The sequence below is a fragment of the Elephantulus edwardii genome, unplaced genomic scaffold, assembly GCF_000299155.1.
Source record: "Elephantulus edwardii isolate Elephantulus edwardi_28Jun2011 unplaced genomic scaffold, EleEdw1.0 scaffold00314, whole genome shotgun sequence".
Taxonomy (NCBI): domain Eukaryota; kingdom Metazoa; phylum Chordata; class Mammalia; order Macroscelidea; family Macroscelididae; genus Elephantulus; species Elephantulus edwardii.
The window spans coordinates 1,028,990-1,056,506 of NW_006400064.1; the positions used below are offsets into that span (position 1 = coordinate 1,028,990).

Genomic DNA, 27,517 nt, shown 5'->3' on the forward strand with positions numbered 1-27,517 from the left:
GTCAAATCAGATCTGACTGGTACAGGAGGAGATGGCCCCTCCTTCCCCGGCAGAGCATCTGGTGGATTCAAACCGTGCACCTCTGGGATTGTAGTTGCAGCTTCTTGCCACTAGGCCACCAGAGCTCCCCTAATACAGACAGGAATTTTGATACAGATGCTTAAGACAGTCCAACTTATTACCAGGTTATTTATTTGATTTTAAAATGTATGGTTTAAAAATTTTTCCCATTTAACTTGATCTGTATCTTTAGTCGATCAGAGTGACTGTAACCCTGAAACATCAAGTTAGTTACTCATGCTTGTGAAATGCCATTTTTGTTTAGAATAGTTTTGCTGAAAGAAAAACAAAATAAAATTTATAAATGTTATTTATATATACACATACAAAAACAAAACCCAAGAATGGTCCTTAGGCATATATTAAAGGTTAAACACAAGTTATGGTTCAGTAATGGTTATGATCGTCCATGAATAATGCAAAAAATTATTACAAAGGCTGAAACAGAAGAAAAGACCAAGACTGATGTCAGATGAGACTCTTGAGTACTACATTAGAGCGCCGAGAAGCCAAAGCTAAAGGAAGAAACCAAGAAATCAAAGAGCTAAGCAGAAAATTTCAGAAAGCAGTCCAGGACGACAAAGTAAGATACTATAATGGAATGTGCAGAGAACTGGAATCAGAAATCAAAAGGGCCGAACTCGCTCAGCATTTCTTAAGCTGAAGGAGTTGAAAAACAGATTCAAGCCACGCATGGCAATACTTAAGGATACTTTGGGTAGAATGTTAAATGATCCAGGAAGTATCAAAAGAAGATGAAAGGAGTACACAGAGTCACTGTGTGAGAAGGAATTGGCTGACACAGAAGAATTAAGTGAAATAACGTATGAGCAAGAGCCTGTGATGATGAAGGAGGAAGTTCAAGTTGCTCTGACAGAACTGGCAAAAAACAAGGCTCCAGGAATTGACAGCATACCAATTGATTTATTTCATTTCAACAAATAGATGCTGCCCTGGATGTGCTCACTAAGTTGTGCCAGGAAATCTGGAGGACAGCCAGCTGGCCAACAGACTGGAAAAGATCAGTATTTGTTCCCATTCCAAAGAAAGGTGACCCAACAGAGTGCGGAAATTATCGAACAATATCATTAATATCACATGCTAACAAGATTCTGCTGAAAATTTTCCAAAAACATTTGGAACAATATGTCAACAGAGAACTGCCAGATGTGCAGGCTGGATTTAAGAAGAGGTCATGGTACTAGGGATATTATAGCTAATGTTAGATCGATCTTGGCAGAAAGCAGAGAATACCAAAAGAATGTTTATCTGTGCTTCATTGACTATGCAAAGGCTTTTGACTCTGTGGATCACAACAAGCTAAGGCTGACTTTGAGAAGAATGGGAATCCCAGAACATTTGATTGTGCTAATGCGAAACCTATACTTAGACCAAGAGGCAGTCATCAGAACAGAGCAAGGAAACACTGGATGGTTTAAAATCAAGAAGGGGGTCCATCAGGGATGTATTTTGTCTCCATACCTTTTCAATCTGTATGCACAACAGATCGTCTGAGACACTGGGCTGTATGAGGAGGAATGTGGCATCAGGATTGGTGGAAGAGTCATTAACAACATGCGTTATGCAGATGACATAACCCTCCTTGCTGAAACTGTAGAGGACCCTAAGCACTTGCTGTAGAAGGTCAAGGACTGCAGCCTTCAATATGGATTGAAGCTCAACATCAAGAAAACAAAGATTCTCATTATTAGGCCAATTGCCAGCATTAGTACAGATGAAAAGTTTGAGACAGTTAACAGTTTTAGTTTACTTGGCTCCACAGTCAACACTCTTGGTAACAGCAGCCAGGAAATCAAGAGACAAACTGCATTGGGAAAGTCAGCTGTGAGGGACCTCTCAAGAGTACTGAAGAGCAACGACGTCAGGCTGGAGACTAAGGTGCACCTGATCCAGGCTATAGTCTTCACAGTTACGTGCTATGCATCAGAGAGTTGGACAGTGACTAGGGATGATAAAAAGAATTGATGCTTTTGAGCTGTGGTGCTGGAGAAGAGTGTTGAATATACCATGGACTGCTAGGAGAACAAACAGGTTTGTCCTGGAGAGGGTGAAGCTGGAATGCTCCTTGGAGTCAAGAATTCTAAAGCTTTGTCTGACTTACTTTGAGCATGTTGCAAGGAGAGACTGGTCTTTGGAGAGGGACATCATGTTTGGGAGAGTGGAGGGACAGCACAGGAGAGGAAGACCCTGAATAAGATGGATCGATTCTGTGATTGGGGTGGTGGGAATGAGTGTGCTTGAGATGGCAAGGTTGGTACAGCATAGAATGGTGTTTAGGACTCTTGTACGTAGGGTTGCTATGAGTTGCAAGTGACTCAATGGCACATGACAACAATTGTCGAATTGAATCTGACTGGCACAGGAGGAGATTGCCTTCTCCAGCAGAGCTTCTGGTGGATTTGAACCATGGGCCTTTGGGATTGTAGTGCAGCTTCTTGCCACTAGGCCACCAGAGCTTCCCACTTTTTTATTTTACAGATACTTTGGATTACAGATACTTTGTTAAACACTTTCCTCCCTGCCCATCCCTCCCCCCAGTTCACTTTTCTCTATTTGAAGAAAAAAAGGATTTCATTGTTATACAATCCTTCCCCGCTAAGTCCACTTTACTATGCAGCTCTTATTCTGGACACTTGTCATGAAAATAATACCTAATCATATATTCCTTTTAAACATTTCTGTCCCTGATCTATTTCAATGCAGTATGCATTATTTATCCCATGTTTTCTTAAGTTCTCTCCAACCCTGATGTCATTCCCATTTTACAACAGTGGCACTATGCAGTATTTTTCCTTTTGTGCTGAGATATTTCACTCAGCATAATGTCCTCCAGAGACACCCATTTTGTATAATATTTCATGAGTTCCTTGTTTTTCAATGCAGCATAGTAGTATTCTTTTGGGTGAATATACCACAGTTTCTCTATCCATGTTTGTTGATAGACCTTTGGGTTGTTTCCCCCTCTTTGCTGTTGTAAACAAAGCAGCAGTAAACGTGCATATAGCTGCTTGGGTGGCAGTTCTGGTTTCTTTGTGGTATATTCCCAGTAGTGTAATTGCTGGGTCAAATGGTATTTCTATTTGCAATTTTTTGAGAAAATGCCATAGTTATTGCACCATTTTTTACCCACCAACAATGAATAAGGGTTCAGGTTTCTCTACAACCTCACCAGCATTTGTTATTTGCTCACTTTTTAAAAAAAAAAAAGTTAAAATTGAATCTTTGACATAAGTCTCATCCGTTAACTTAGCTTTTCTACCAGCTCAGGGAGCAGAATCTTTCACAGGCTGCACCATTTTCTGCATGGGCGCTGCTTCAGTGGGAGCCTTAGTGGCAGCTGTTGTGGCCTCCTCAGATGTTTGTTTAGCGTTTTGCTTCCTTGCTGCCCTAATGGCCTGCTCTCGCTGAGCCTTTCTAATGTCAGGCTTTTTCTTCCTCTTGGCAAGAGATGCTCCAGTGAGGGCCCTTTGTAATTTAGCTACATGGTGAGTTCTTTTTCATTTCTTTTGATTGGCCCATTTTGTGCTGCTTCCGTAGAGGACAGCCCAGTTTATTTGCCATGGAGGAATGCCACATTTTGCATTCAGGAACTGGGATACCCTCCTGTTGGTCCTGGCATAGGCCCCTGTGTCTGCGGTAAATCCAGCACACGCCAAAATGGCACAGCTTGGCATTCCTGCCTGTGTGACTCCCATCATTCACTTTTCTACAAACATTCATATACATTTTGTTTTGCTTTTCACAATTAAAGCTTTATTAGGGAAGTCAAAAGACTAATTTAGGTTGGGAGCAGGATATAGCCACTCATTCAGAACAGCTTCTGAAGTGTGCTTGACAGCATTGCAGCCTCCCAGCTTTAGGTCAGTGCTACAGAACTCTTAGTCCTGCCAATTTGAACATCTGTACCCCCTAGGCCCCCTAGTTAATTTTGAATTTGTTTTTGTGTATCCTGTGAAGTATGAGGCCTGTTTTAATTTCTTGTATGTAGAAATCCAATTTTCCTAACTCCCTTATTGAAGAGACTTCTTTCTGCATTGAATGGATTTTACTCCCTTGTCAAAACCAGCAGACTACAGATGTATGCAATTACTTCTGGACTGTCAATTCTATTTCATTGACATTTCTAAATATTTATGCTTTTTATCTGCAAAGAACAAACTTAAGTCACAGTAAACAAATCAAGAGTAATCCTTTAATATTAACACATTCCATCTTGGGATTTCTCTGTTCATCAAAGTGAGTCTTTTGCAGCTAGTTTGTCATTCATTTGCTACCTCTGAGGCCATGTGTGCATCTGTGAATTTTGTCCCTTAAGGCTGTTTTAATTCATAACAGTTCCTTTTGTCACAGCTGGACATTGAGAGAGCAGATCTCACCTGCACATACATGCTTCTAGAGTCTAGGGCATCCTTGTAATATCCTTGAACTTGTTCCTCAAGTCTTTTGTATTTTCCGTGATCTGAGAGTTAGATATGAAGATTTGGTTTTGTCATCCAGGCTACAGCCTAAGTGGACATCTCAGTTTGCCTCACATCAGGAAACACCTGAACCTCCAGGACAGATTAAAGATGTGACAGCTTGACGCCTTTGTTAAGTTACAGGTAGGGTGTTACCACAGTAACCAAGTCTGGGCCCATAAACCTTCACTTAACAATATTGATACTGTTTTATTCATGGTTATGAATGGTGTCTTTTTATCTCTCTTCATGCCTTTTTAATTTATTAACTGGTGTTCTGTTTAAAAGAAAAATAATGATGTTCTCCTCACTAGGGCCTGCTTGGTTCCTAGAAGAAAAGTCTCTTCTGAGAGTTGAAACAAAGGTTTATGTTTGCCCTTTCCTGAGCTGATCTACCATGTGGTGTTTTACATTCCACAGGCTCTGACTTTTGAGTATTATTACCCATTAGTTTAAGTTGTTTCTTTCAATTTTGCTTTCAGCCTGCCAAGGATTTCTTAGGTGAGAAACCAAGATGGGAGAAGCTGCTTTAGATGTTGAGGGCTGTACCACAGTGTCTGAGCCCTATGGGGAATGTGGGCTTTCTGACCACGAAGGACCCAGAACCCTTATAGAAGCTAGGCCAGTGACTTCAAGGTCAGGGGCCACTGTTCTCCCTATCCTTCATCGTCACTGACTCGTCATCTTTTATAAGACTACAAGTGGTTTCCAGAGCTGAGAGTTCACTGGAGGAATTGGTGTGTGTCTTCATACCCATTCTGAGTTCTGAACTATGTGTGTGACTAAGCCTCCTGCTTTGCTCTAGCTGATGTCCCAGCAGCACAGCCAAATTCTGCCCATTGTCAGGATTCTTGCTCTGAGCCTGGTATCTAGAATAAGGGCATAACTGAGATGTGACTGATGAATAAACCCTGTTGTAAATTTTGACTCCCCATGTCTCCCAGCTCCCTACCTCTCATTCCACAGTTGCTTTCTCTCTCTGTCTCAGACTGGAAGGTCTTAGCTCCTCATATGTCTTACCTTCCTGAGTGAGCACAGGTTCCAACAAGTACTGTTAGATTGTTGCCTGCTTTGAGCTCTCTGGGCACAAAAGGGTCGGGAGGGCTATTGGAATGCGAGAAAGGCCTCTGTTGTATGTAGAAAGCAGACATAGAAGCCAGGTCTCTTCATCCACCAAGAAGAGCCTTCAGGTTCCTGAAGAGTAAAGGTTCCTCTTTGAAGGACACTCTGGGAAGTGCCAGAGGTGGCTTTCCAAGCAGGAAAAGCATGACCAGCTAGCCTCTTGATGTACTCAGTTCTCTGGCTAAGAATGAGGAGATTTCTCTCTGCTGTAGGCCCCACTTCCACAGGGTTTCTCCAAAAGGGCTGAGACAGAATTCCTAAAGAAAATTCCTTTTTCTTTCCTAGTCCACCTTCTTGAGTTTAATGACCTCCACAGCCAGTGAAGCTGCATCCTATGAATTCACAACCCTGACATGTATCCCTGGAGTGATTGAAGTAAGTTGAGGTTTGCTAGGTATTGGAACAGAAGGGAGGGGTTTTGATTTTACAGTTCTGTTCAGGTTATTGCCAGTGGAGGGGCAGTCTCAGCACTAAGTCTTCGCCCAGAAGGCACCATCTCACTGCCGTGGCTGAGAGTTTTCATGCGTGCAGATAGGCTCTTCCTGGGATAACAGTGGGTGGGATCTCAGCAAGCATCATCCTTATCTTCCACTTTTCTCTCTGTCCTAGTATAAAGGAGCCAACATCCAGTTGCTGGATCTCCCTGGAATTATTGAAGGAGCAGCACAAGGTAGGAAAGGGAACTAGTGGAAGGAGGACAGTGTGACAAGTTAAGGACAGGCCCGAATTCAACTCTCAGGCCTCCCCCACAGTGGTCTCAGCATTGTCATAACTGGGTGTGGAGTTGAGGATTGACTAGTACGGACTATGATGCTCCTCAGTCCCACTTCTCCAGGGGCTTATGCAGTCCTGGGGGTAATCGTCTGGGGCAGGTGAGGCAGCTTCATCTTCATTCCAGAAGTGACCCACCATGGATATGGGTGTAGCTTACAGGACAGGCTTGACTTCTGCCTCCACTCTGTACTTCGAATTCTGTCATCCCTGCCTTAATGGCATAATGATACCTACCTTACAGGACTTGTGGAGGATTAAGTGGAGAAATGTTTAGGTGGGGTTTGGTTTTTTCCCCCATTCTGGGATGAGAGCCTGTTGTGACCTCTGATGACAGGGGACTGAAGTGAGTAGGAGACTTTATGAAACAGGCTCTGGTAACTTCATAGGGCTGGTTGACCGCTCACTATGGTTGCACTTGTCCAGTACCATGGATGATACTGAATATTGTCTCAGGAACTCTTCACAAGATCCCATGACCTGGAATTTTTATTAGTTCCAATTTTCAGTGTACCCTTGGGGGAAGAGATAAGGACTTACTCCACACCACACCTAAGCCCTGAAGTTGTAAAACTAGGTCTCCAGCTTTACCTCTAACTCCTAAGCTCCACTCTGGTGGCCAGTGCCCAAAACCCTTTTTCTGCTCCCTCTACACCTTCCCTCCTATTCTGGCTCAGCAAAGCAGGCCTGCCAGCTTGAGTTAAAATGGGATGGGATGGGATTTGGAGTGGTAGTGGGTCCAAGTAACCTACTTGGACTTCCTTGCCAGTAGGTAACACCAAATCTCAGGGACTTCAACCTGGTCTGACCACATGGGGAAGGTACCAGGCTTAGCATCAGCGTAGTTCTGCATTCTCAGGAGGCAGGTCCTGTTTTAAAACCACACGTTAGATTGTGCTGCAGCTCCTTCAGTCCTCAACTTGCTTTGTTACCTTGGCAAGATGCTAACTCCTTTGATCATCTGATATTAAAGGGATTTGGCTTTTGTTGTCATTCTCAGAGCGTCTCCTATGTTGTATGTGATAAGCAGAGTCTTTTTACCCCATTTCCCCAACAAAAGAGACTCAGGTTCATCCTAGAACCATGCACACTAGCATCAGTATTTTTCATCTGTGAAATGGACATAATCATACCTATCTTACAGGACTTCTGGAGGATTAAGTGGAGAAATATTTGTGAAGGACTTAGCATAGACCTGCCCCATAGCACTTTAGAAACTAGTTATTATCCTGTTTAAAGTAATGATGTTGCATTTTTGTATAAAATATATCTAATTATATATTTTACTCTGTCTAGATAAAACATTATTCAACCATTACCAATTAAACACGCGTGGAAGGAGGAGTGGCATCCACTTCCATAATAGCTTGCCTCTGGAAACCCTATGAACCTGGAGAGAGGATGAAGGCACCCAAGCGTCGAGGATTCTCCTTCATAGGGTCGCTATGAGTCGCCTGCGACTCGACGGCACTTAACAACAACAACAGATAAAACATTAAGTGGTTGGTTTGGGTTTTGGTTTGTTTTTTTTAAAAAAAAAAAAACAAAAAATGAACCAGACAAAGCTAAAAGAATCAGTCCTGGATGTCATATGCAAGGGCTATGCAAGGTCTGTAGAGGATGGGCATTTGAGGCACGAGGGCTCCATTGAGGCCAGCAGGAGGCACCATGAGCCTTGCTGTGGTAGGACCACATCCTTTTGGTCTCTTTAGGGAAAGGCCGAGGCCGGCAGGTGATTGCTGTGGCACGTACTGCTGATGTTGTCATCATGATGCTGGATGCCACCAAGGGAGAGATGCAAAGGTCAGCCGGTGGGGTGAGATGCAGGGAACTGGCCCTCACTCACACTCAGGGTGGTGGCAAGACTCAGCATAATTGATCTAAGCATCCTCTGCACGAGGCATTTCTCCCTGGGATAGAAAGGCATCTTGGAGTGGGGCTATGTGGATGCTGAACTATCTTGAACCAGGCCAGGAGCTTCTTGGCAACAACATTCTACTCTGCTTCCCCTTACCTAAAGCTCAGCTGTTCATTTCTAAATGGCTTCTTGACTTCCCAAAATACTAAGGATAGAATGCAAGAGGGAGTTGATTTCCTTCTTGGTTAGTTAGAGAGACAGTTGGGAGACCAAGATTTACTGCCCCATGTGGCAGCCAGAATGAGCCTGATTACAAAGGGCTATGATGGGATTCTGCCTAGGTCACTGCTGGAGAAGGAACTAGAGTCAGTGGGCATCCGCCTCAACAAGCACAAGCCCAACATCTACTTTAAGGTGAGGTCCCTTGGCCTGTAGGCCAGAGGTGCAGGGATGGTGGGTCAGCTCTGGCCAAAGGCTGAGGTATCTGGATCTGTGCCTCCTCCATCAGCAGCTCTCCTTCTTTTTTCCCCATTCAGCCCAAGAAAGGTGGTGGCATCTCCTTCAACTCAACGGTCACACTGACTCAGTGCTCAGAGAAGCTAGTGCAGCTCATCCTGCATGAATACAGTATCCTTCCCTGAGAGTAAACCAAAAGCTGCACAGGATTGAAAGGCTCTGCCTTTAAGGCCCAGCTCAGCTGCATTGACATCTGGAAGAGATTTGAGGATTTGGGAAACTGCCAAGGAGTGGGGTTCTTGGCCTAGAGAAGCCCTAGAGAAAGCTAGGGCTGTGTGGACACCTGTATTTATGAGGACCAGGGTTGCTTTCACATGTAAGGATCATGTGAAGCAAAGGTGAGGACTATTTTGCACAACTCTGGGGAATCATCTGAGTGAGGACAAGAGCTATGTGAAATTCTCTAGGGGAGAGTCTGAAGATGAGGCCTCCTTGACCACAGGTGGTAGTGTGGTACCAGAAGTAGAGTTGCACTTCACATACGTAGAGCCCTCAGTTGGTCATCTCGCACTAGAACACCTGGGTAGTGAATAGAATGCCTTCTGGCCAAGGTCTGAGCAGAAGCGGGGCAGGGCATAGAGGAGCTCTTCAGAAAATGGACTCCTTTTGCTGAGAATTCAGATTCTACACTAGTGCTTGGATGAGTTTAACAATTATTTTTTCCCTGCTTAGTGTTGGAGATGTAAACCATTTATTAATTGACATCTACATATCATGGCTCCCTTTGGAGGAAATAAAAAGTAGAGGTGCTGCCCAAGCTTTGTTGTTAAATGCCGTTGAGTTGCCTATGACTCACAGTGACCCTGTGATAACAGATCTGAGCCAGGTCTTATCGTGTGTCATCCTCTTTGTCTTGGACACACTTGAGTCCATTGCTGCCGTTACTGTGTCTGTCAGTCCATCTCTTTGAAGGTCTTCCTCTCTTTCACTTAGACCTCCCAAGCTTTAAAATTTTTTAAAAAGTCTTCCAAGCAGATGAACTGGAATCCTTTCTGACCAGCTTGTGGTCTGGGTTCTGTTGGCTAAGTGATCACTGCCACGAAGGTTCCCCTTAACCCTGGCTCAGAGATCTTCAATGCAGAAGTGCTTTTCCGAGAAGACTGCTCCCCAGATGAGTTCATTGATGTAATCGTGGGCAACCGTGTATACATGCCCTGCTTATATGTAAGTAGTGCCTGTACCTTGGAAGTACAGAAGTGGAAGAGTGGGCCTCAAGGAACCCCTGCTTCTTCCCTGCCCTCTGTGCCTCAGAGACTGGGTGATTTTAGACAAGTTACAGGTGGACCTAGGATTCCCCCTAGTTTCTACCTGGCCTGCCTTTGTGGGAGCTGGTAGCCTTGATCCAAGCAGGGAGGCAAAGATCTTTTGCATCAGAGCCATGGGAGACTAGGCAAGTTCATAATCCGGGAGGTGTAGACCTTTCTGGTCAGAGCCATGGGAGACTGGGTAGGTCCATAACCAGAGACGCATAGACTTCTGGCCAGAGCCTCTGAGACTGTGTGGGTCCATAACCAGGGAGGCATAGACCTTTCTGGTCAAAGCTGTAGGAGACTGGATAGGTCCATAACCAGGGATGCATAGATCTTCCTCGTCAGGGCTGTGGTAGACTCGGCAAGTCCATAACCAGGGAGACATGGACCTTTCTGGTCAGAGCCATGGGAGACCGGGCAGGTCCATAACTAGGGAAGATAGACCTTTCTGGTCAGAGTCGTAGGAGACTGGGCAGGTTCATAGCCACTGAGGAGGTGCTCTTTGAGTTTTATCACTTTCTTTCCCCTAACACCCAACATCTGCCTTTTAAAACCCAGGTGTACAACAAAATTGACCAGATCTCCATGGAGGAAGTAGACCGCCTGGCCCGGAAGCCCAACAGTGTGGTCATCAGGTGAGTCATAGTGCTTGGTTCTAACTACCCCACTTGGTCCCATGTTGTCAAGGCTGAGTTATCAGGGTGGGCTGAATGATTGCTGGTAACTTGGGTTTCATCAATGATTTTAAGTTGGCCCAGAGGCTCAATAGTCTAGAACCTATCCACAGCCCTCAGCAAGGCTCAGGACATGCAGAGTCTCCTGACATCTGCCTGGCCACAGCTCAGAGAAGAAAGTGATATTCAAGGATGAGGGGCTCCTCCCAGGCTTCTCTTTTAGGGTGCACGTCTCCCTGTGCTAGCTCACGCAGGAACTCTGCAGCTTTTTTATTATTATTAATTTCAATGAAAATTTACAGAGACTTTGGATTTCCATTCATTCATTGTTGCACTTTTCTCCCTGCCCACCCCTCCCCCCAGTACACTCTTCTCTTTGAAAAGAAAAGGAAAAATTCTTTCATTGTTATACAATCCCTCCCCCCAGGTCCACTCCACTATGCAGCCTTCGTTCTGGACTCCTGTCATGACAAAAATAACTAATCACATATCCATTTTAAACCATTTTCTCCCTCATCTGTTTCAATGCAGTGTACATTATTGAACTCATCTTTCTCAGTCTCCCCAACCCTGAGGTCAGGCTTGTTTTATACAGTGGCATCATGCAGTATTTGCCTTTTGTGGCTATTTCTCTCAACATAATGTCCTCCAGGGTCACCCATTTTGTATAAGATTTCATGAGTTCCTTGTTTTCAGTGCAGCACAGTATTCCATTGAGTGAACATACCACAGCTTCTCTATCCGTTCATTTGTTGATGGGCACTTGGGTTGTTTCCAACTCCTTGCGATTGTGAACAAAGCCACAATAAACATGGGTGTGCATATATCTGCTTGGGTGGCAGTTATGGTATCTTTGGGGTATATTCTCATTAGTGGAATTGCTGGGTCAAATGGTATCTCTATTTGCAACTTTTTTTTTCTTTAAAAAAGATTATTTTATTGTTGCAGAATTTCCTCCCTACCTCCCCAACCCCAATCCACTTTGCTATGCACCTCTGGACTGTTGTCATGCAAATAATGCCTAATAGTATATTCCTTATAAACAGTTATTTCCCTCATCTGTTTCAATGCAGTGTACATTATTTCTCTACTCTTAGTTTCTCCCCAACCCCGATGTCAGTCCTGTTTTATAACAGTAGCATTATGCAGTATTTGTCCTTTGGTGCCTGAGATATTTCACTAAGCATAATGTCCTCTAGGGTCACTCATTTTGTATAATATTTTATAAGTTCCTTGTTTTCAGTGTTGTGTAGTATTCCATTGTGTGAATATATCACAGCTTCTCTATCCATTCATTGTTGATGGGCACTTTGGTTGCTTCCATCTCTTTGCTCTTGTAAACAATGCAGCAATAAACATAGGTGTGCATATATCTCCTTGGGCAGCAGTTCTGGTATCTTTAGGCCATATTCCCAGTAGTGGAATTGTAAGGTCAAATGATATTTCTATTTCCAGCTTCGTCAGAAAGTGCAAAACTGCCTTCCATCATGGTTGCACCATTTTACACTCCCACAGCGGTGAATAAGGTTCCAATCTCTCCACAACCTCACCAACATTTGTTGTTTGCTGCTCTGCTGAAATTTGCTATTGTTGCTGGAGTGACATGATATCTCTTAGTTGTTTTGATTTATATCTGTCTGAAAGCTAGGAATTTTGAACAGCTCTTCATTTGTTTGACATCTGAATGTTATTTGCAACTTTTTGAGAAAGCGCCACACCACCTTCCACAGTGGTTGCACCATTTTACACTCCCACCAACAGTGAGTAAGGGTTCCAGTTTCTCCACAACCTCACCAGCATTTGTTGCTTGCTGTTCTGTTAAATTTTGCTATTCTGACTGGGGTGAGATGTTATCTCATAGTTGTATTGGTTTGCATCTCTCTTAGAGCTAGGGATTTTGAACATTTGTTCATGTCCTTGTTGGCTATCTGAATGTCTTCTTTGGTGAAGTGTCTGTTCATATCTTGTGCTCATTTTTTTATTGGATTATTTACCTTTATCTTGTTGTGGTGCTCAAGTATTTTATAAATTCTAGATACAAGTCCCTTATCTGACGTGTCATTACCAATACTTTTTCTTAGTCTGTGGCTTCCCTTTTTACCCTGTTGGAGACGTTTTTGGATGTGCATAGGGATTTGATTCTTAGAAGGTCCCATTCATCTATTTTCTCTTTTCCTGGTTGTAGGTTTTTCAGGATGCTTGGAAGAATCTTTATGTTCTGGATTAGAACTTCTAGATTTCTTCCAAGCTTTTTTTTAATGAAGTTTATAGTCCTTGGTTTTAGTCCTAGGTCCATGATCCACATTAATTTATTTTTTGTATATGGAGTGAGGTGTGGATCTTGCTTGAGTTTTCTGCAGATAGTTCTCCAATTTTGCCAACACCATTTGTTAAAAAGGCTGTCTTTTCCCCACTTAACTGATTTCATCTCATAAAAAATCAGTTGACCATAGGAAGTTGGGCTGATTTCCGGGTTCTCAATTCTATTCCATTGATCTATGTGTCTATCATTGTCCCAGTACCATGCTGTCTTAACCGCCACGACAGTGTAGTAGGATTTGAAATCAGGGAGTGAGATGCCTTCTACCTTTTTTCTATTTTTAAGGAGTGCTTTGCTTATTCAGGGCTTCTTTCCATTCCAAATGAAACTGGAGATTGTCTTTTCCATCTCGTTGAGGAATGGGATTGGTATTTGTATTAGGATTGCATTGAACGTGTAAATTGCCTTTGGTAGTATTGCCATTTTCACAATATTGAGTCTTCCTATCCATGAGCAAGGGATATTCTTCCACTTCTCCATGCCTCTTTTTGTTTCTTGTAGTTTTTCTTTGCATAGATCCTTTGTGCTTCTGGTTAGATTTACCCCCAAGTATTTAATCTTATGATTAGCTATTGTGAAGGGTATTGTTTTTCTTACCTTCTGCTCTGTATTCTCTTTATCACTGTAGAGAAATCCAACTGATTTTTGTATGTTGATCTTGTATCCTGCTGCTTTGCTGAATTGGCCAACTATGTCCAATAGTTTTCTTGCTGAGTTTAGGGTTTTCTAAGTATACTATCACATCATCTGCATAGAGAGGTAATTTTACCTTCTCTTTGCCAATTTGGATACCTCTCACTTCCTTCTTTTGTCTTATTGCTATTGCTAAGACTTCCAATACAATATTGAATAAGAGAGGTGATAGTGGATATCCTTGCCTAGTTCCTGTTCTTAAAGGGAATGCCTTTAACCTCTCTCCACTGAGAACAATGTTGGCTCTCGGATTTTCATAAATACTTTTTACTATGTTGAAGAAATTCCCCTCTAATTCTATTTTGTTGGGTGTTTTAATCAGGAGAGGGTGTTGGACTTTGCAGCTTTTATGTGAGCTGTGCTGACAGAAGCCAGATGCTTGAGCCCAGATGCTGATGCAGGTTCCAGAACTGAATTAGGGAATGCTCTGGCAGTTAGTGTTGTGCCAAGAGCAGCATTCATCCTACTGGCAGCCTCAGCCCCCATTCTCCTGCATCCTAGGCCTGATAGACTCCTGCAGGGCTGCCAGAGGATACAAGCATCCTGCATTGAGCCACTATCCTATCCCCTGACCTTGCTCTGCTCACCACTGCCTTGCAGAGGGATGGCCTGCTCAGGATCCTGACTGTAATGGTCAAGGCTGGCCCATTGGATCTGGCTGCCCTCCAGAGGTGAGCTCCTCTGTACTGCACTGACATCCCTACTGGGTTGCTCAGGATCCTCCAGAGACCATCTCTTTCTGAGGACTGAGCTTTGGACTGCAGTGTTCCCTCCAAGCACAGTGCCTACCACAACCCCACCAGGTGCCACCATTCAGATACATAGTGTCGGTCCCAGAGCAGACCCTACTCTTAGCCTCACTGGAACGCTAGGAGAGCTGAGTGGCCTCGGAGGTCTGGTGGTGTCAGCAGAGGCATTGAACTGCTTACCCATGGTGCCATCTAGGCCACTGCCTTGGGCCCCATGCCACAGATGGCAGTTCATCCTCCAGCCTCTGGCTCATCCACCTGACCAAAGGTCCTCTCCTTGCAGCTGTGGGATGAAGCTGAACCTCGACTACTTGCTGGAGATGCTTTGGGAGTACTTGGCCCTGACCTGCATTTACACCAAGAAGAGAGGACGTGAGTCAGGAGGCCAGAGGCCTGGGCTCTTGCACGCAGCACCCAAGGACCCAACCCCAGACTCAAGTCCTTCTAGCAAGGAATGCTGGTCATTAGGGCACATGGATTAGGGAGCACAGAAAGTGATTGATAGAGGTTTGCCCTGAGTTCTCTGTAAGGAAACCATAACCTTGTGGCTCCCTCCCCAGAAGCAGACAGCTGAGTATACAGTAACTCATTTTCTTGCCTCATATCTGCCTCAAAGCTCTTCACTTTCTTTGAGCTGTACCCTTCCCTGTTCCCCTCTGCATATACTCCCATTCTGGGTGCAGTTGGAGTGGTGGTGGCTGAATATGAGCATACTGCACCAGGAGCAAGGCAAAAAAGACACCATCTCCAGTTAGAGCAGCTGCTGGCAATCCAGGTTTTCTAATGTATGGTTGCTAAGCTGCCAGCAGATTAATGCCTGGGTTTGGTTCCTTTGGAAGTCAAGGTCGTAGGAGCTGTTAAAGGAGTCTGTCCCAAGGGTATCCTGAATAGGACTGAGGGATAGGGAGGGGAGGGTTGACTTGAGGCTTGGAAGGAGACCTTTGGGGGACCAGAAGGGCATCTACACCTTCATGGCCATTTACAAAGCTGCCCAGAATCAGGTCACACAGTTGACTCTCTTCTCTGATCTCCACCTGCACAGAGAGACCAGACTTTACCGATGCTATCATCCTCCGGAAAGGGGCTTCTGTGGAGCATGTGGTGAGTTAGCCGGTCTTGGGACTCTGATCTCCAACTGAGGGGTGAACTCATCTCAGCTGGTCATTAGATGGACCCCACTAGATTGGCAAGGTGGCTGAGGGCTGGCTCTTGAACTGGGCAAGTCTACCTACATGTCTGAGCCCCAGTGTCCTCTCTTATAAATGAGGATATTGCTGCTTCCTTTAATAGTGACCTCACCTATAAAAGACTCATGAGTGTAGTCCCTGTGCAACAGAGAGACTGCTTCAGGGCTTGGTGAGAAGACCTATGGACTCAAAAACAGGCATGCCTTCCATTTTTCAGAGAAGTCTATTGTCTCTTAGTCTTGAAAAATGCGCCCCTCCCCATCCCCCATTGCCATAACTGTGACTATTGAGTATTCTCTCCCACTAGAACAGTGTGGTATGCTTGGTGGTAAATGAATCCTACTGATAACTCTCTGCCCTTAATGTTAGAAGCTTTTAGTTTCCAGAAAAACTGGAAACAGTGGCTTTGTGTTCTCCTGCTCTTTAACCATTAGCAGTGAATTTGTTTAGTTAAGGAGCTCGGTGACCTAATGGATAAGGAGTTAATACTGCCAACCCAAAAGTAGACAATTTGAATTTACCAGCTGCTCCAATGGAGAGATCTGGGCAGTGTTATCTTGTGTGGTTTATGGACTCAAAACCTGCTGGAGGGTCAGCTAAGTTGATTGGCAGTGAGTTTGTTGTTATTTTAATGTTGGGCAAATGGAATAGAACTTCAAATCCATTTTCAGACTACAACCAACCTCTGAACCATCGTTTTTTATTCTGTGATATAAGTAGAGATTAGTGCTGGACTTCGGAGCATCTCTGCTGACTCCTGGCCTCCTCTTCTTAGAGCTCAGTGTCTGTGGTTTCATGGAGATTGCAAGTCACATTGACTTTCCATGTGTTCTCAGGAAATTTTTCTGCAGTCCTGGTACCTGTCTCCTGCCTCATGGAGACTAGGCTAAGGCATTGTGCTCTGACTCGAGGGCATGTTCTATCCAGTGCCTATAACATGTATGAGCACGTGGTCGGAAAGCCAGGCCACACCGTTCACTTCCCCCAGCACTTCTCCTCATCACCATGACAGGCAGGAACAGAGTTGGCTGCTCCTCCAAGGTCTCCTCTGACTTCCTGAGACTTGGGATTCCTGGACCCTTAACCCCCTAGGAGTGTCAGGTGTGCTGGCTATCCTGGGGGCAGGGAGTAGGTAGTATGATGTCAGGAGGTGCCAGATCACAACTGCAGCCAGGAGGGCGGAGACATGAGCTAGCAGAGGTAGGGTGATCTGAAAAGCTATCCTTAACCATTCAAGAATTTTGTGAAGGTAGTTGGAAGATGGGGAGGACAGAGGGGCCATTAATAGCCAGTACCCTGATCACACTCTCATGGGCTATAGAACATTCTTAACTGGGCACTCTACTCCCAGGAATACCTGAAAATGGAGCCAACTATAGCCCTAGATAAGGCTTGTCTGACCTTGTAGATATGGCATGCCTTGACCTGGGAGCTAGGCTTGGGCTTACCCACCCACCATTCAGCAACCTGTTTAAGAACCTGTCTAGTGAATTAGTAGGCTTAGCATGTTACCAGGTCTTCAGGCCTACAGTCACAGTTGGTTCTGAGCAAAGCTGCATCTCTGTCTTAACTTCCTCTGTCTTAACTTCCTGTTCACCAGTGCCATCGGATCCACCGGTCACTGGCCAGCCAGTTCAAATATGCCCTGGTGTGGGTAAGTCTCTGAGTGGGGAAATGAAGCGGGAGGTGTCACACCCAACATCTAGGTCCTGCAGGGAGCAAAGTGGTGGGGCATAATAATTAACAAAATTCCCCAGATGATACTTTATTACTAGGAATAAGGCTTTATACTGCCCTTGCCTCCCACCCACATCCAATTTGAGATATGCTAATTTGAGCCTTCATCAAACACATACACATTCACTTCCTCAAGTAATAACTTTCCTAGTGGTCTGTCCTTCAGAAGTGGCAGATCCATGTGGCCCCTTTACCCAGGGTTCCTTCCCTCATGGTCTCCCTCTTGCCTCATTCCCAGGGTACCAGCACCAAGTACAGCCCACAGCGGGTGGGACTGACCCACACCATGGAACATGAGGATGTCATCCAAATCGTCAAGAAGTAAAGGAGCTTCCATCCTTCACATCTCCCTAGGAAGTCAGACCACTGGGACACATGAGACCGCAAACAGGAAAATGTAAACACATGAGTCTTGACTATTTCCAGAAGATTCTTTACTAGGCAGCTGACGATATTGGGACAGAAAGAAAATTCTTGAGGCTTTGGGACCTGCCCCAGCTTTTCTTGAGGCTGATGCTGGAATGTGGTTCTGAGTTGGAGCCCTGGGCCTGCCCCCACTCCATGTCCCCTTTGGGTACTGATGGAGCAAGTTGCCTGCTTGACTCTGAGTGCCTAGAGCCACCTCATTCCTCTGCTCCTGGCATTAAGGTATGAGGCCATCCTTGAATCAGATTACTTATGTTTTCCCACCACCCCAGGATTGTCCTAGGGTGGAACTACAGCAAGTCAGTGATTTTGAAGATCCCATGCTGAGGGGTGTCCTGAAGTGCCTCCTCTCAGGTTCCCCAGGGCAGCCCTTATCCAGCAAAAAGATCTTGTTCCTAGCCCTGAATACTAGGCTGTCAAATGTGGTATCTGTGTTTGCCTCCAATATCAGCTTCTTTCTGAAATAAAAGATGTCAGGTTCCTGTTCTTACTTTGGGAAAGCTAGTCCTTTTGTAGATTTAAAAACTTACTACTGGGCTGGGGTATGGGGAGCATCGATGAGCCAACGGATCAACGTGGGTGTAGTCTGGCCCATGGAGGGCAGCCCTGGGACTGGTAGGAGAATGTGGAGCTATTCATCAGGGACTGGTTTACAAAAGGACCCAAGACCAGGCCTGGCTGTAGAGTAAGCTTCACCTAAGAAAGCCAGCACCTCCATGAGGTCAGGCCCAGCTGTAGTAGTGGACAGCATCTCAGAATTGCATTTCCAGCCCCTGGTGGTAGCTGGCATGGACGGAACTAGCACAGCCTGAGTTCCTAGTGAGACCTTACTGCAGGCTCAGAGCCATGCTGGGGTACTTCACAACGGGTAGTACTGAGCCAGAACTTGGACTTGAGTGACAAGGCAGACTTTCTGCAGGAAGCAGTCCTTTTTTTAGGGGCAAGGGCTGCCAGGTCTTGGGTATCTAGAGGGAAAGAGAACTTCTCAGAGTTCCCAGGCCAGGCATAGACTAAAGCCTGGCTATCCCACCTATTTCCAGCTCCCCTATCAGCTGTTCAGGCTCCTTTCCAGAGATAAAACAGGAATAATAGACATCATTAAATATACATGGGGCCCCAGGCAGTTAGTGTGGTGAGCTGGGCCATCTTTTGCGAAACACTGAGCTGCTTCTGCTGGGCTGATGTCCTGGGGCCATTCCACAGGCTTCCATTAGCGGCATGCAGGCTGGGAACAGGCCTCAAGAGCCAGGTAAGGGCAGCCTAGCTTTTTCCACTGGCCTGCCTCGGTCCCGTGGAGAAAAGGGAAGGGTATGGTGTCAAGAGTGAGGCCCTACTCCTACTTTTCTGTGTTTTAGTTTCTTTAGAAATGGGCCCAAGCAGTCCTGCTGGGGACCAGTGCCAAAATAGGTAAATGCATGGTGGCTTCCTTGGCTCCTCTCCTGTTTCCCTCCAGAGCCTGGCCAGAAGAGGTTCCTAAAGGGACTATAACTCCCACTTCTTGCCTTACAGGTAGAGCCTTAGGAACCAGCACCATTGGAAGGCCTTGGGTTGACCCACACTAGGTTGGCTGAGACCTAAGGTCCACCTCTGGATGTACCTACTTGGATTTCCCCCCGGCCTGCATGTGAGAGTGCTGCCTGAATCCTTGTGAGGCCAAGGTGCCCTTTGGTCGGGAGAGGTGCTGGAAGAACCTCAGGGCTGGAGAATTCCCTTTAAAGGGGGATAGGCCCCAACCTTCAAGGAAAACTCAGGCTCAAGCTTTTCCCCAGTTGGCTCTTCTGGTCGTTCACTCATACTGGGCCTCTTAACCTTTCTGAAGTGAGGCTAAGCCTGGTTGACCAAAAGTCCCTTTCGGCCCCTGCAGCATGGCGGTATACCACCACTCTCTTCTCAGTCACTGGGGACTTCAGGCTGCCAGGCTCTGCTGAGCCCAAACTGGCTGGTTCTAACTTCTCCCTGCCCCAGCTCTAGCCTCCTCCTTCCTAGACTGTATTCACTCAGGTAGAACCACCGCTGATACTGATGGGCTTAAGAACAGCAAAGGAGCCAGAGGTGTGTTGCTGCTTTCCATGCTTTTCCACATCCCTCTCCAGTTAGATTCCATAATACCTCATCTCAAAAACCCTAAACTTAACAGTGCTAACTAATCCTTTGACCTAGACTCCAGCCTCACCCCACCTTGCCGTTCTTCCTGCCTTTGCCTTCTCAAGCCCCACATTTCCCACACCTTCCCTTGTCCCTTTGGCAAGGCTTCATGAAACTGCTTCAGTACCCCACTTCCTTCTTCATGATGGAGTCTGTCATGGCCCCTGTACCTCCTTGGGGCTAAGCTCTTCACAAGTGAATCCACCAAGCTCTTGTTCCCTGGGTCTGTTGACAAAGTGTCTCCCATTTAAAAAAAACAAAAACCAAACTAAAAGCTACTAACCATCATCATTTCTGGCCATCTCCTCTCCATGGTCAGTTCTCAGGATGTGCTATGCTTGACTCAGTCTCACATTCCCTTTCCATCTCCAACAGACCCATATTCTCTGCTAAGGTCTATCTTCCCTCCCCACCCCACCCCCAATCTATATTGTTAATCTGTAACTGCTTGGACACAGGGCTTGCTCCTGAGATGCCCTTGCCCCTGGCTTCTTCCTTTCTACCTCCTCATCTAGTCATAAAAAGCAGGGTCCTTTGGACCTTGGTTACCTGTGCTCCAGCCTCCCATGCTTACCACCTCTGATCCCTCACAACTGTGACCTTGCCTCTCTTCTAAATTTCAAACCTTTAGGTTTTAAACCCTTGAATCTGCACAGTCTACCATGTTTATTTTAACTGTATTAATCCTGTTTCTACCCTCAAACTTACCAGCAACTTGCTGGTCCTTCCATTTTATCCTGTGTCTGTTCCACTCTGCCAAAGCAGTTCTAGCCTAGTCTAACTCCTGCCATCTTTTCCTACTTCCATTCTGTATCCTTTCCCAGTTCTCTATGTAGTAGCTCAAGAAAGCTTTGTGAGATAACCTGATAGAACTCAGCTTTCTCATTTGTAAGATGGGACTACTAAGGGTGCACTTTTCCTAGGACTATAGTGAGGTTGAAGGGTACAGTCCAGGCTAGTAGTTTATTTTTTATTATTTTAGTGTGTGTGTGTGTGTGTGTGTGTACTGTCAAATCAGATCTGACTGGTACAGGAGGAGATTGTCCCTCCTTTCCTGGCATAGCATCTGGTGGATTTGAACCGTGCGCCTCAGGCTAGTAGTTGTGAACACAGTATCAACAGTTGGAATGTGCTCTTATGTCCTCATGATAGGACCTCTGGCCTAGAATGTATGAACCAACCTACAGTAGAGCCTTTACCTGTAAAATGAGGTAACTGTCCCTCTTAGATCTTTGAATACAAGGAGAAAGCACAGGAGAGCACTTGGCACTAACCCAGGTATGTATACTTGTTGATATGTTATTATTTTCAAAGCACAAATCTAGTCCAGAGCAGCTGCCTGCCTCAACCCTTAAGTGGCCCCCACTCCTTGAAGGACCAAACTTATCCCAGCCTTTCTGGTCTCTATAAGCCCTGCTACTAGCCTAACCCATACATCTTTCTTTTAGTTGCATTATCACTTTGCTTTTGTATGTGCTGTTCCATCTGTGTGGAGCACTATTCCAACTTTCATCTGATTCACTTTCTCCTCTCCAGGTTTCCCTCATCAAGGAAGCCTTCCTAACTGGCCACCTGTGTAGCCCCTCATAATGGTAGTTTTCCTGTTGATTAAAAGTTCCTTTCCCCTGTAACTTTGGGAGTAGTTCTGTTTCTGACCCTCCACTAGTGACTACACAATAAGCACAAAGCCTCTGGAGGTATGAATGATAAACTTGTTCTCAGACATCCATTTTATGCCCACCACAGAGGTTGGGAACCCTGAAGGGAAGGCAGGAACCTGGATGACTGCTCAGTGGCACTGCCTCCAAAGCTTGACCAGAAGCAGTCATTTTGCTGCCTGAGGATGCTTACCAAGTTGTCTTACTAGGTCATTCAGTCTGGGGGCTTACATAATTGAAGGCTTTCCAGGTCAGCACTCATCCTCACATTGGAATCCGGCTCCAGGCCCTCGCCTCCAGCCTTGTGAGCCTTCCTGAGGTTAGTCGTTGCCCCTGTGCCTGTACTTTAGGGCAAAGAGATGTGAGGCTGACAGCCCAGAGGCCATGGACCCCTGCTGTGCTGTGGACTTTGAATCAGAGGGTCTGGCCTTGTCCCCTGTCTATGGAAGTGGAGGGATTTTGCCTCTTTAAACCAGTGTCCCTGAAAGGAAGCTGGGGAGGGCAGAATTGAGGCCTTCTAGGGGAAGAGGCCCACTAAAGGGGTGTTTCTACTCATACTCTTTATTTCCCAGTTTCTCTCTTCTTTTTTAAAATGTTACTTTTGTTAGTGTTAATCAGCCCTGCTCTCCCTAATGCATTATTTATGCTCCATGAGCCATCCAACTCCAGTTACACTGACCCAAAGCCCTGGTAACCACCGTGTCCACTCTATTCTCCCATCACCCAAGGTTTAGGGTCTGACCCTCCAAACCCACTGTCACACAGGCAAAAGCCTAGGGTCTCCCTTCTGGACCAGGTCAGATATGCTAGCTGGCTTCCCTTCACTGGCTCTCAATGTAATGGCTGTGAGATGACATTGATAAAGTTATTCAGTGTACTTGGGCCAGTTCGTGCCCATGAAAGAGTGAGTAGTACATGCAACAGTGAATGAATGGAAATTTTAAGAAAAGTGAGTACAAAGGAGGGCTTCATATGTGAGCCCTAGCTGTTGCTGTGGCTCCAAAGCTAGGACATGTCCCCCAGAAGGCTCAGCCAGGCTTCCTATGGGTAAACCACACCAGAAGGCTCAGCCAGGCTTCCTATGGGTAAACCACACCAGCACACTTTCCACTGTGGCTTGAAGGTGAAACCTAAGAGCATGTTGGGAGGAGATGAATTATGAATTCCCCCCGAGAATTTTGGCCCCAGCCAGGCCGGCCACACCATCCTGACAGTCCCAGCTGCTCTCTGCCGGAGGTCAGTCCAGGCTGCTTTGTGTGGAAGGCCTGCCCAGCTGTGGATTGGCCTCTGCACCCCTAAGCCCGAGTCTGTAACCCCAGTTCCAGGCCTGTGGGGAGCAAGCAATCACAATGGCGAAGGATGAAGAAGATGAGAAGAAAGCCAAGAAAAAGAAGGGAAAGAAGGCTCCGGAGCCAGAGAAACCAAAACGGAGCCTAAAAGGGACATCCCGGTTGTTCATGGGCTTCCGAGACCGCACACCCAAGATCTCCAAGAAGGGCCAGTTCCGGAGTGCCTCGGCCTTCTTCTGGGGGCTCCACACAGGCCCGCAGAAGACCAAACGCAAAAAGAAGGCTAGGACTGTGCTCAAATCAACATCGAAGCTCATGACACAGATGCGGATGGGCAAGAAGAAGCGCGCTATGAAGGGCAAGAAGCCATCCTTCATGGTGATTCGCTTCCCAGGGCGCCGAGGCTATGGCCGGCTGCGGCCACGTGCTCAGTCGCTCAGCAAGGCCTCTACGGCGATCAACTGGCTCACCAAGAGGTTCCTCATCAAGAAGGCAGAGGCTTTGGGCAGCGAGCAGGCCACACTGGACGCCTGGCTCAACCGCTCAGACTCCCGGGGTTCACACAAGCTGCCCTTCCCGTCGGGCGCCGAGATCCTCCGCCACGGTGGCCGCCTGCGCCGCTTCCCGCGGAGCCACAGCATCTACGCGGCGGGCGAGCCAGTGGGCTTCCTGCCTTTCGAGGATGAGGCCCCGTTCAGGCCTTCGGGATCGCGCAGGTCGCTGTATGGGCTCGAGGGCTTCCAGGACCTGGGCGAGTACTACGACTACTACCGTGAGGGCGACGACTACTACGACCAGCAGTCTCTCTACCAGTACGAGGAGCAGGAACCCTATCTGACCCCCTACAGCCCTGCCTGGCCACCTTACAGCGGTGACCCCTACTATGGGGTCGACCCCTACTATGGGTACCCACCAGAGATAGCCTACGATCACCCTGATGACTATTATGGGCGCGCCTACCCGCCCTACGCATATGGCTATGATGACTACGACCCTCCCTACGCACCCCCGTCTGGGTACGCGGACCCCTACAGCTACTACGATGCTTACGAGGCCGAGGCTCACCCCTACAGCCACTGGGGGGACTCCTACCCCTACTACGACATGGCCTACCTGCCCTATCGCCTTCCTTACAACGGGTCCCACTGGGGTTCCTACAGTGCTCCCTACACCGACGGCATCTACAGGGCTGGGGCCCAGGCCATTTATCCCCCTGAGGCCGCCTACTTGTACCCAGAGGAGTCGGTCTTCATGTACCCATGGGTGCCACCTCCTGTCCCATCGCCCCACAACCCGTACGCCCACCCCATGGACGACATCGCCGAGCTGGAGGAGCCTGAGCTGGATGCCGAGCGGCAGAGCACCTCCTTCCGCTTACCGAGCGCTACCTTCTTCGAGCAGCAAGGAATGGACAAGCCGGCCAGATCCAAGCTGTCCCTCATCAGGAAGTTCCGCCTCTTCCCGCGGCCGCAGGTGAAGCTGTTTGGAAAGGAGAAGTTGGAGGTGCCCCTCCCGCCCTCCTTGGATATTCCCCTGCCCCTGGAGGATGGAGATGAGGAGGAGGATGAGCATTCGGTAAGCCCTGGGCACTATGGCCAGTTCTTCTGGGATCTCCTCCCGCCGCGCCAGCGCAGCCTCCAGCGTGCCCTGTCGGCCTTCGAGACCCGCCGCGACCTAGGCTTCAGGTCCAACTTTGCACAGCCCCCGGGCCAGCCGGCCACCTCGCTGGCCCGCTTTCTCAAGAAGACGTTGTCCGAGAAGAAACCCATCCCGCGGCTATGGGGCAATGACAAGGGGACGCCGGCCGTTCGGGAGGCGGCCTACAAGCGCTTTGGCTACAAACTGGCAGGCATGGACCCCGAGCGTCCCGGCACGCCCATCACCCTGCGGCGCCTGCAGCCGCGCGCTCTCAACAACAACTCGTGCGCCGCGCGCTCGCCGTCGCCCGTTGGCCCACTGCCGCCTGCCTCGCCGCCGCCCCTCGGTCGGCTCCCGCCCGCCTCGCTGCGGGGCTCGCTGCGCCGTCCCCCGCCACCCTGGGCGGCTCCTGCTCACGTGCCGTTGGCCCCGCACACTGCGTGGTGGGGCTTCGTGGAGCCGCTGCCTGTGCGTCCAGAGGAAGGGGCAGACGCTCTGGCCTTCTGGCGCCAGCCCTCTCTCAGAGGGTCCCGCCAGCGATGCCCAGCCTTCAGTTTCGCGGGCCGCTCGCCACAGACCTCACGTCGGCTGGGTTGGTCGCCGCAGCCCTCCCTGCGGAGCCTGCCGGGACCCAGTTTCCGTTCGGCCCAGGGCCCGTGGTCACCTCAGCCCTCCATCCGCTCCAGCCCCTTTCAGCGGCCCTTCTCACCCCCGCCACCCCGGCCTCACTCGCTTCGGGAGCCGCTAATCCCGCGCCCCAGGTCCAGGCGGCTAGGCCAGCCCTGCTCCCCAGCCCTGAGCTCACCCAGGCAGCCCCTGAGGACTATCAGCCAGAGGCTGCCTGTGCCCGTGCCTCGGTGGGGCCCCAGCCTCAGGTACCACTCTTTGAATATGCCTTCACGCCTCTCACGCTCCTGGAAACGACTCAGTGAGCAGCCTGTTCGGGCCGTGAAGCCCCAGATGCACCCATCCTTTCAGCCTACCTTTGAGTGTCAGGACCCAGAAGAAAATGACTCTGAGACACCGTGGACAGTGCCACCTCTGGCCCCTAGCTGGGACCAATACATGACTCCTGTCCAGCGTCCATCCTCCCCACGGCCTAGAGGTTTCAGCAGAGTTAATGGTTTACCCAGGCCACCTCTTGTGCCAGAAAACCCCTTTCTGGAGCATGGGAACCCTGTGTCATCTTCTACAACCCAGGCCAGGGTCCTAGCCTCTGACCCAGTCAGTGTCCAGGGCAGACACTGTGAACCAGGGCCTGGACAGCTCCTCAGATCTTCAGGCCTGAGGCCAGAGAAGCAAGAAGAGGCCACCATAGTAGATTCCCAGACTCCAACCAAGCCTGAACTTCCAACTCCAAGACCCTCCAAAGATCTCATCCCAGAGCATAAGGCCCTACGCCGCAGCCTCTCCCATCCTTTAGCTGCGTGTGACCAGAGGAGGGCCATATGGCCACCATGGCGACGTTGGATGACGGTGCCCAGAGCCCCACCCGCTTTAGTACCCACTGGGACACCAGGGTCCCTGTTTGAGAGGGACAGGCATCTCCAGGCTGAGCCTAAACGTTGTGCAGTGGTCATGCCTCAGGTGCTAGAGCTGAGCTTCCAGCAAGTAGGTCCTGCCACCCTCCAGCTCCCTGTCCATCAGATCCAGGACCCCCAGCCCAGTCTAGAACCAAGAAATATGAGTCTGCGCTTAACTCAGCCCTGGCAGCCAGCAGAGGCCCGCCAACTTTGGCCAACGGTGCACACATGCCCTCCATCCCGACGATTGGGCCCAGGAGTTACCTGCTTGCCCCAGAGAGGCCCTTGTGAAGAGTTTGGGCCCCAGAATGGGCAGAATAAGGTATGAAGTACAGTCAGAGGGAAGTCTTGGGGGCTCCCACCTGGGAAACGGGGCACAGAACAGCCCCCAGGAGATCCTGGTTTTTCCCTAATTGGGCTTCAGTGTATGTATCTGTATCTCTGAGAGAATAGCCTTGACCTTGAACCACTGGAGGGGTGAACAAGGGAATGTCCTGCACAAAATGGAGATGCAGAAACACCTCCCCGGCCCTCTTTAGGAAGGGATCTGGCCTGAGTCTAGCCTGGGACGCAGATGGAAAGTGTTCCTGTTATTGCAGCCCTGCTTTGGCCAGCTTCCCCTTTGAGATCATCACGGGCCTCCCATTGATCTCCCCTAAACTGGTCTCCTTCTCCTCAGGGTTCTGGTTTTAAGTGGTAACACACTTCCCTTCAGAGCCTGCTGGGCTGTAGGGTTCTGAAATAATGGTAAGGGGCTCATTCTGTAGGGGGGAAAACAAGGTCCTGAAGGCTGATTTCTTGGCCTCCCAGTGGGATGCAGAGCAAGACAACATGCCTGAAGAGTGCCCAGCTGAGCCTGGCTGCTGTGTTCCAGTCAGACTGAGAGCCCAGCCCTGGGCCATTCTTGAGAGAGGGCAAATGTTACTGGAGCCTCTCCTGGGACGGAGTGGGCGGGGCGAGTTAGGGCGGTAGATGCTTTCACCTGTACAGACAGACTTTCTGGAGGAGCAAGCAGCTGGCCGGGCTCAGCAATGGCTACAGGGGCAGCCTGGCTGTTGGGGGGACCTCGTCCCCAGCGGCGAGTGCCTCGCACTGTGTGGGCTGCAGCATTGCAAGAGCGGGCCACAGGGCATCTAGGGCTGAGGGGCAAGAATGCCTGGGCCCTCCTAACTCTGGAATACGTGAGTGGCTGAATTATTTAGGGTCTGACTGCTGGCGAGCACATGAGTAGATGGGTGGGCAGGAGGCCAGAGCCTCCAGGGTGATAACATTGTAAGATGGCCTGCTTAGTGGCCCAGTGGCTGACACAGCTGCCCTCAGGGCTCACTTCTGGTATCCTTGTATCTCCTTTCCTTGACTTCTCAGGCCGAGGTGGCTGAAAATGCTGAGGGCACCATATTTGTGCTCACAGTTAGACAGATGA

General features: G+C 48.2%; 2 protein-coding genes across 2 annotated transcripts in view; both read left to right on the forward strand.

The window, feature by feature from the left end:
- Nucleotides 1-17,740, forward strand: part of DRG2 (developmentally regulated GTP binding protein 2) — a 40,740-nt gene extending 23,000 nt beyond the window's left edge. Inside the window, exons 3-13 of the mRNA XM_006901184.1 lie at nt 5,946-6,035; nt 6,270-6,330; nt 8,144-8,234; nt 8,631-8,703; nt 8,826-8,916; nt 9,872-9,969; nt 10,614-10,690; nt 14,775-14,863; nt 15,534-15,592; nt 17,279-17,332; nt 17,654-17,740. Coding sequence (XP_006901246.1) covers nt 5,946-6,035; nt 6,270-6,330; nt 8,144-8,234; nt 8,631-8,703; nt 8,826-8,916; nt 9,872-9,969; nt 10,614-10,690; nt 14,775-14,863; nt 15,534-15,592; nt 17,279-17,332; nt 17,654-17,740 — 870 coding nt within the window. The remainder of the gene's footprint in view (nt 1-5,945; nt 6,036-6,269; nt 6,331-8,143; nt 8,235-8,630; nt 8,704-8,825; nt 8,917-9,871; nt 9,970-10,613; nt 10,691-14,774; nt 14,864-15,533; nt 15,593-17,278; nt 17,333-17,653) is intronic.
- A 5,253-nt stretch (nt 17,741-22,993) lies between these two features.
- The window catches only part of MYO15A (myosin XVA), a 79,474-nt gene continuing 74,950 nt past the window's right edge, over nt 22,994-27,517 (forward strand). The window contains exon 1 of the mRNA XM_006901204.1: nt 22,994-26,416. Coding sequence (XP_006901266.1) covers nt 22,994-26,416 — 3,423 coding nt within the window. The remainder of the gene's footprint in view (nt 26,417-27,517) is intronic.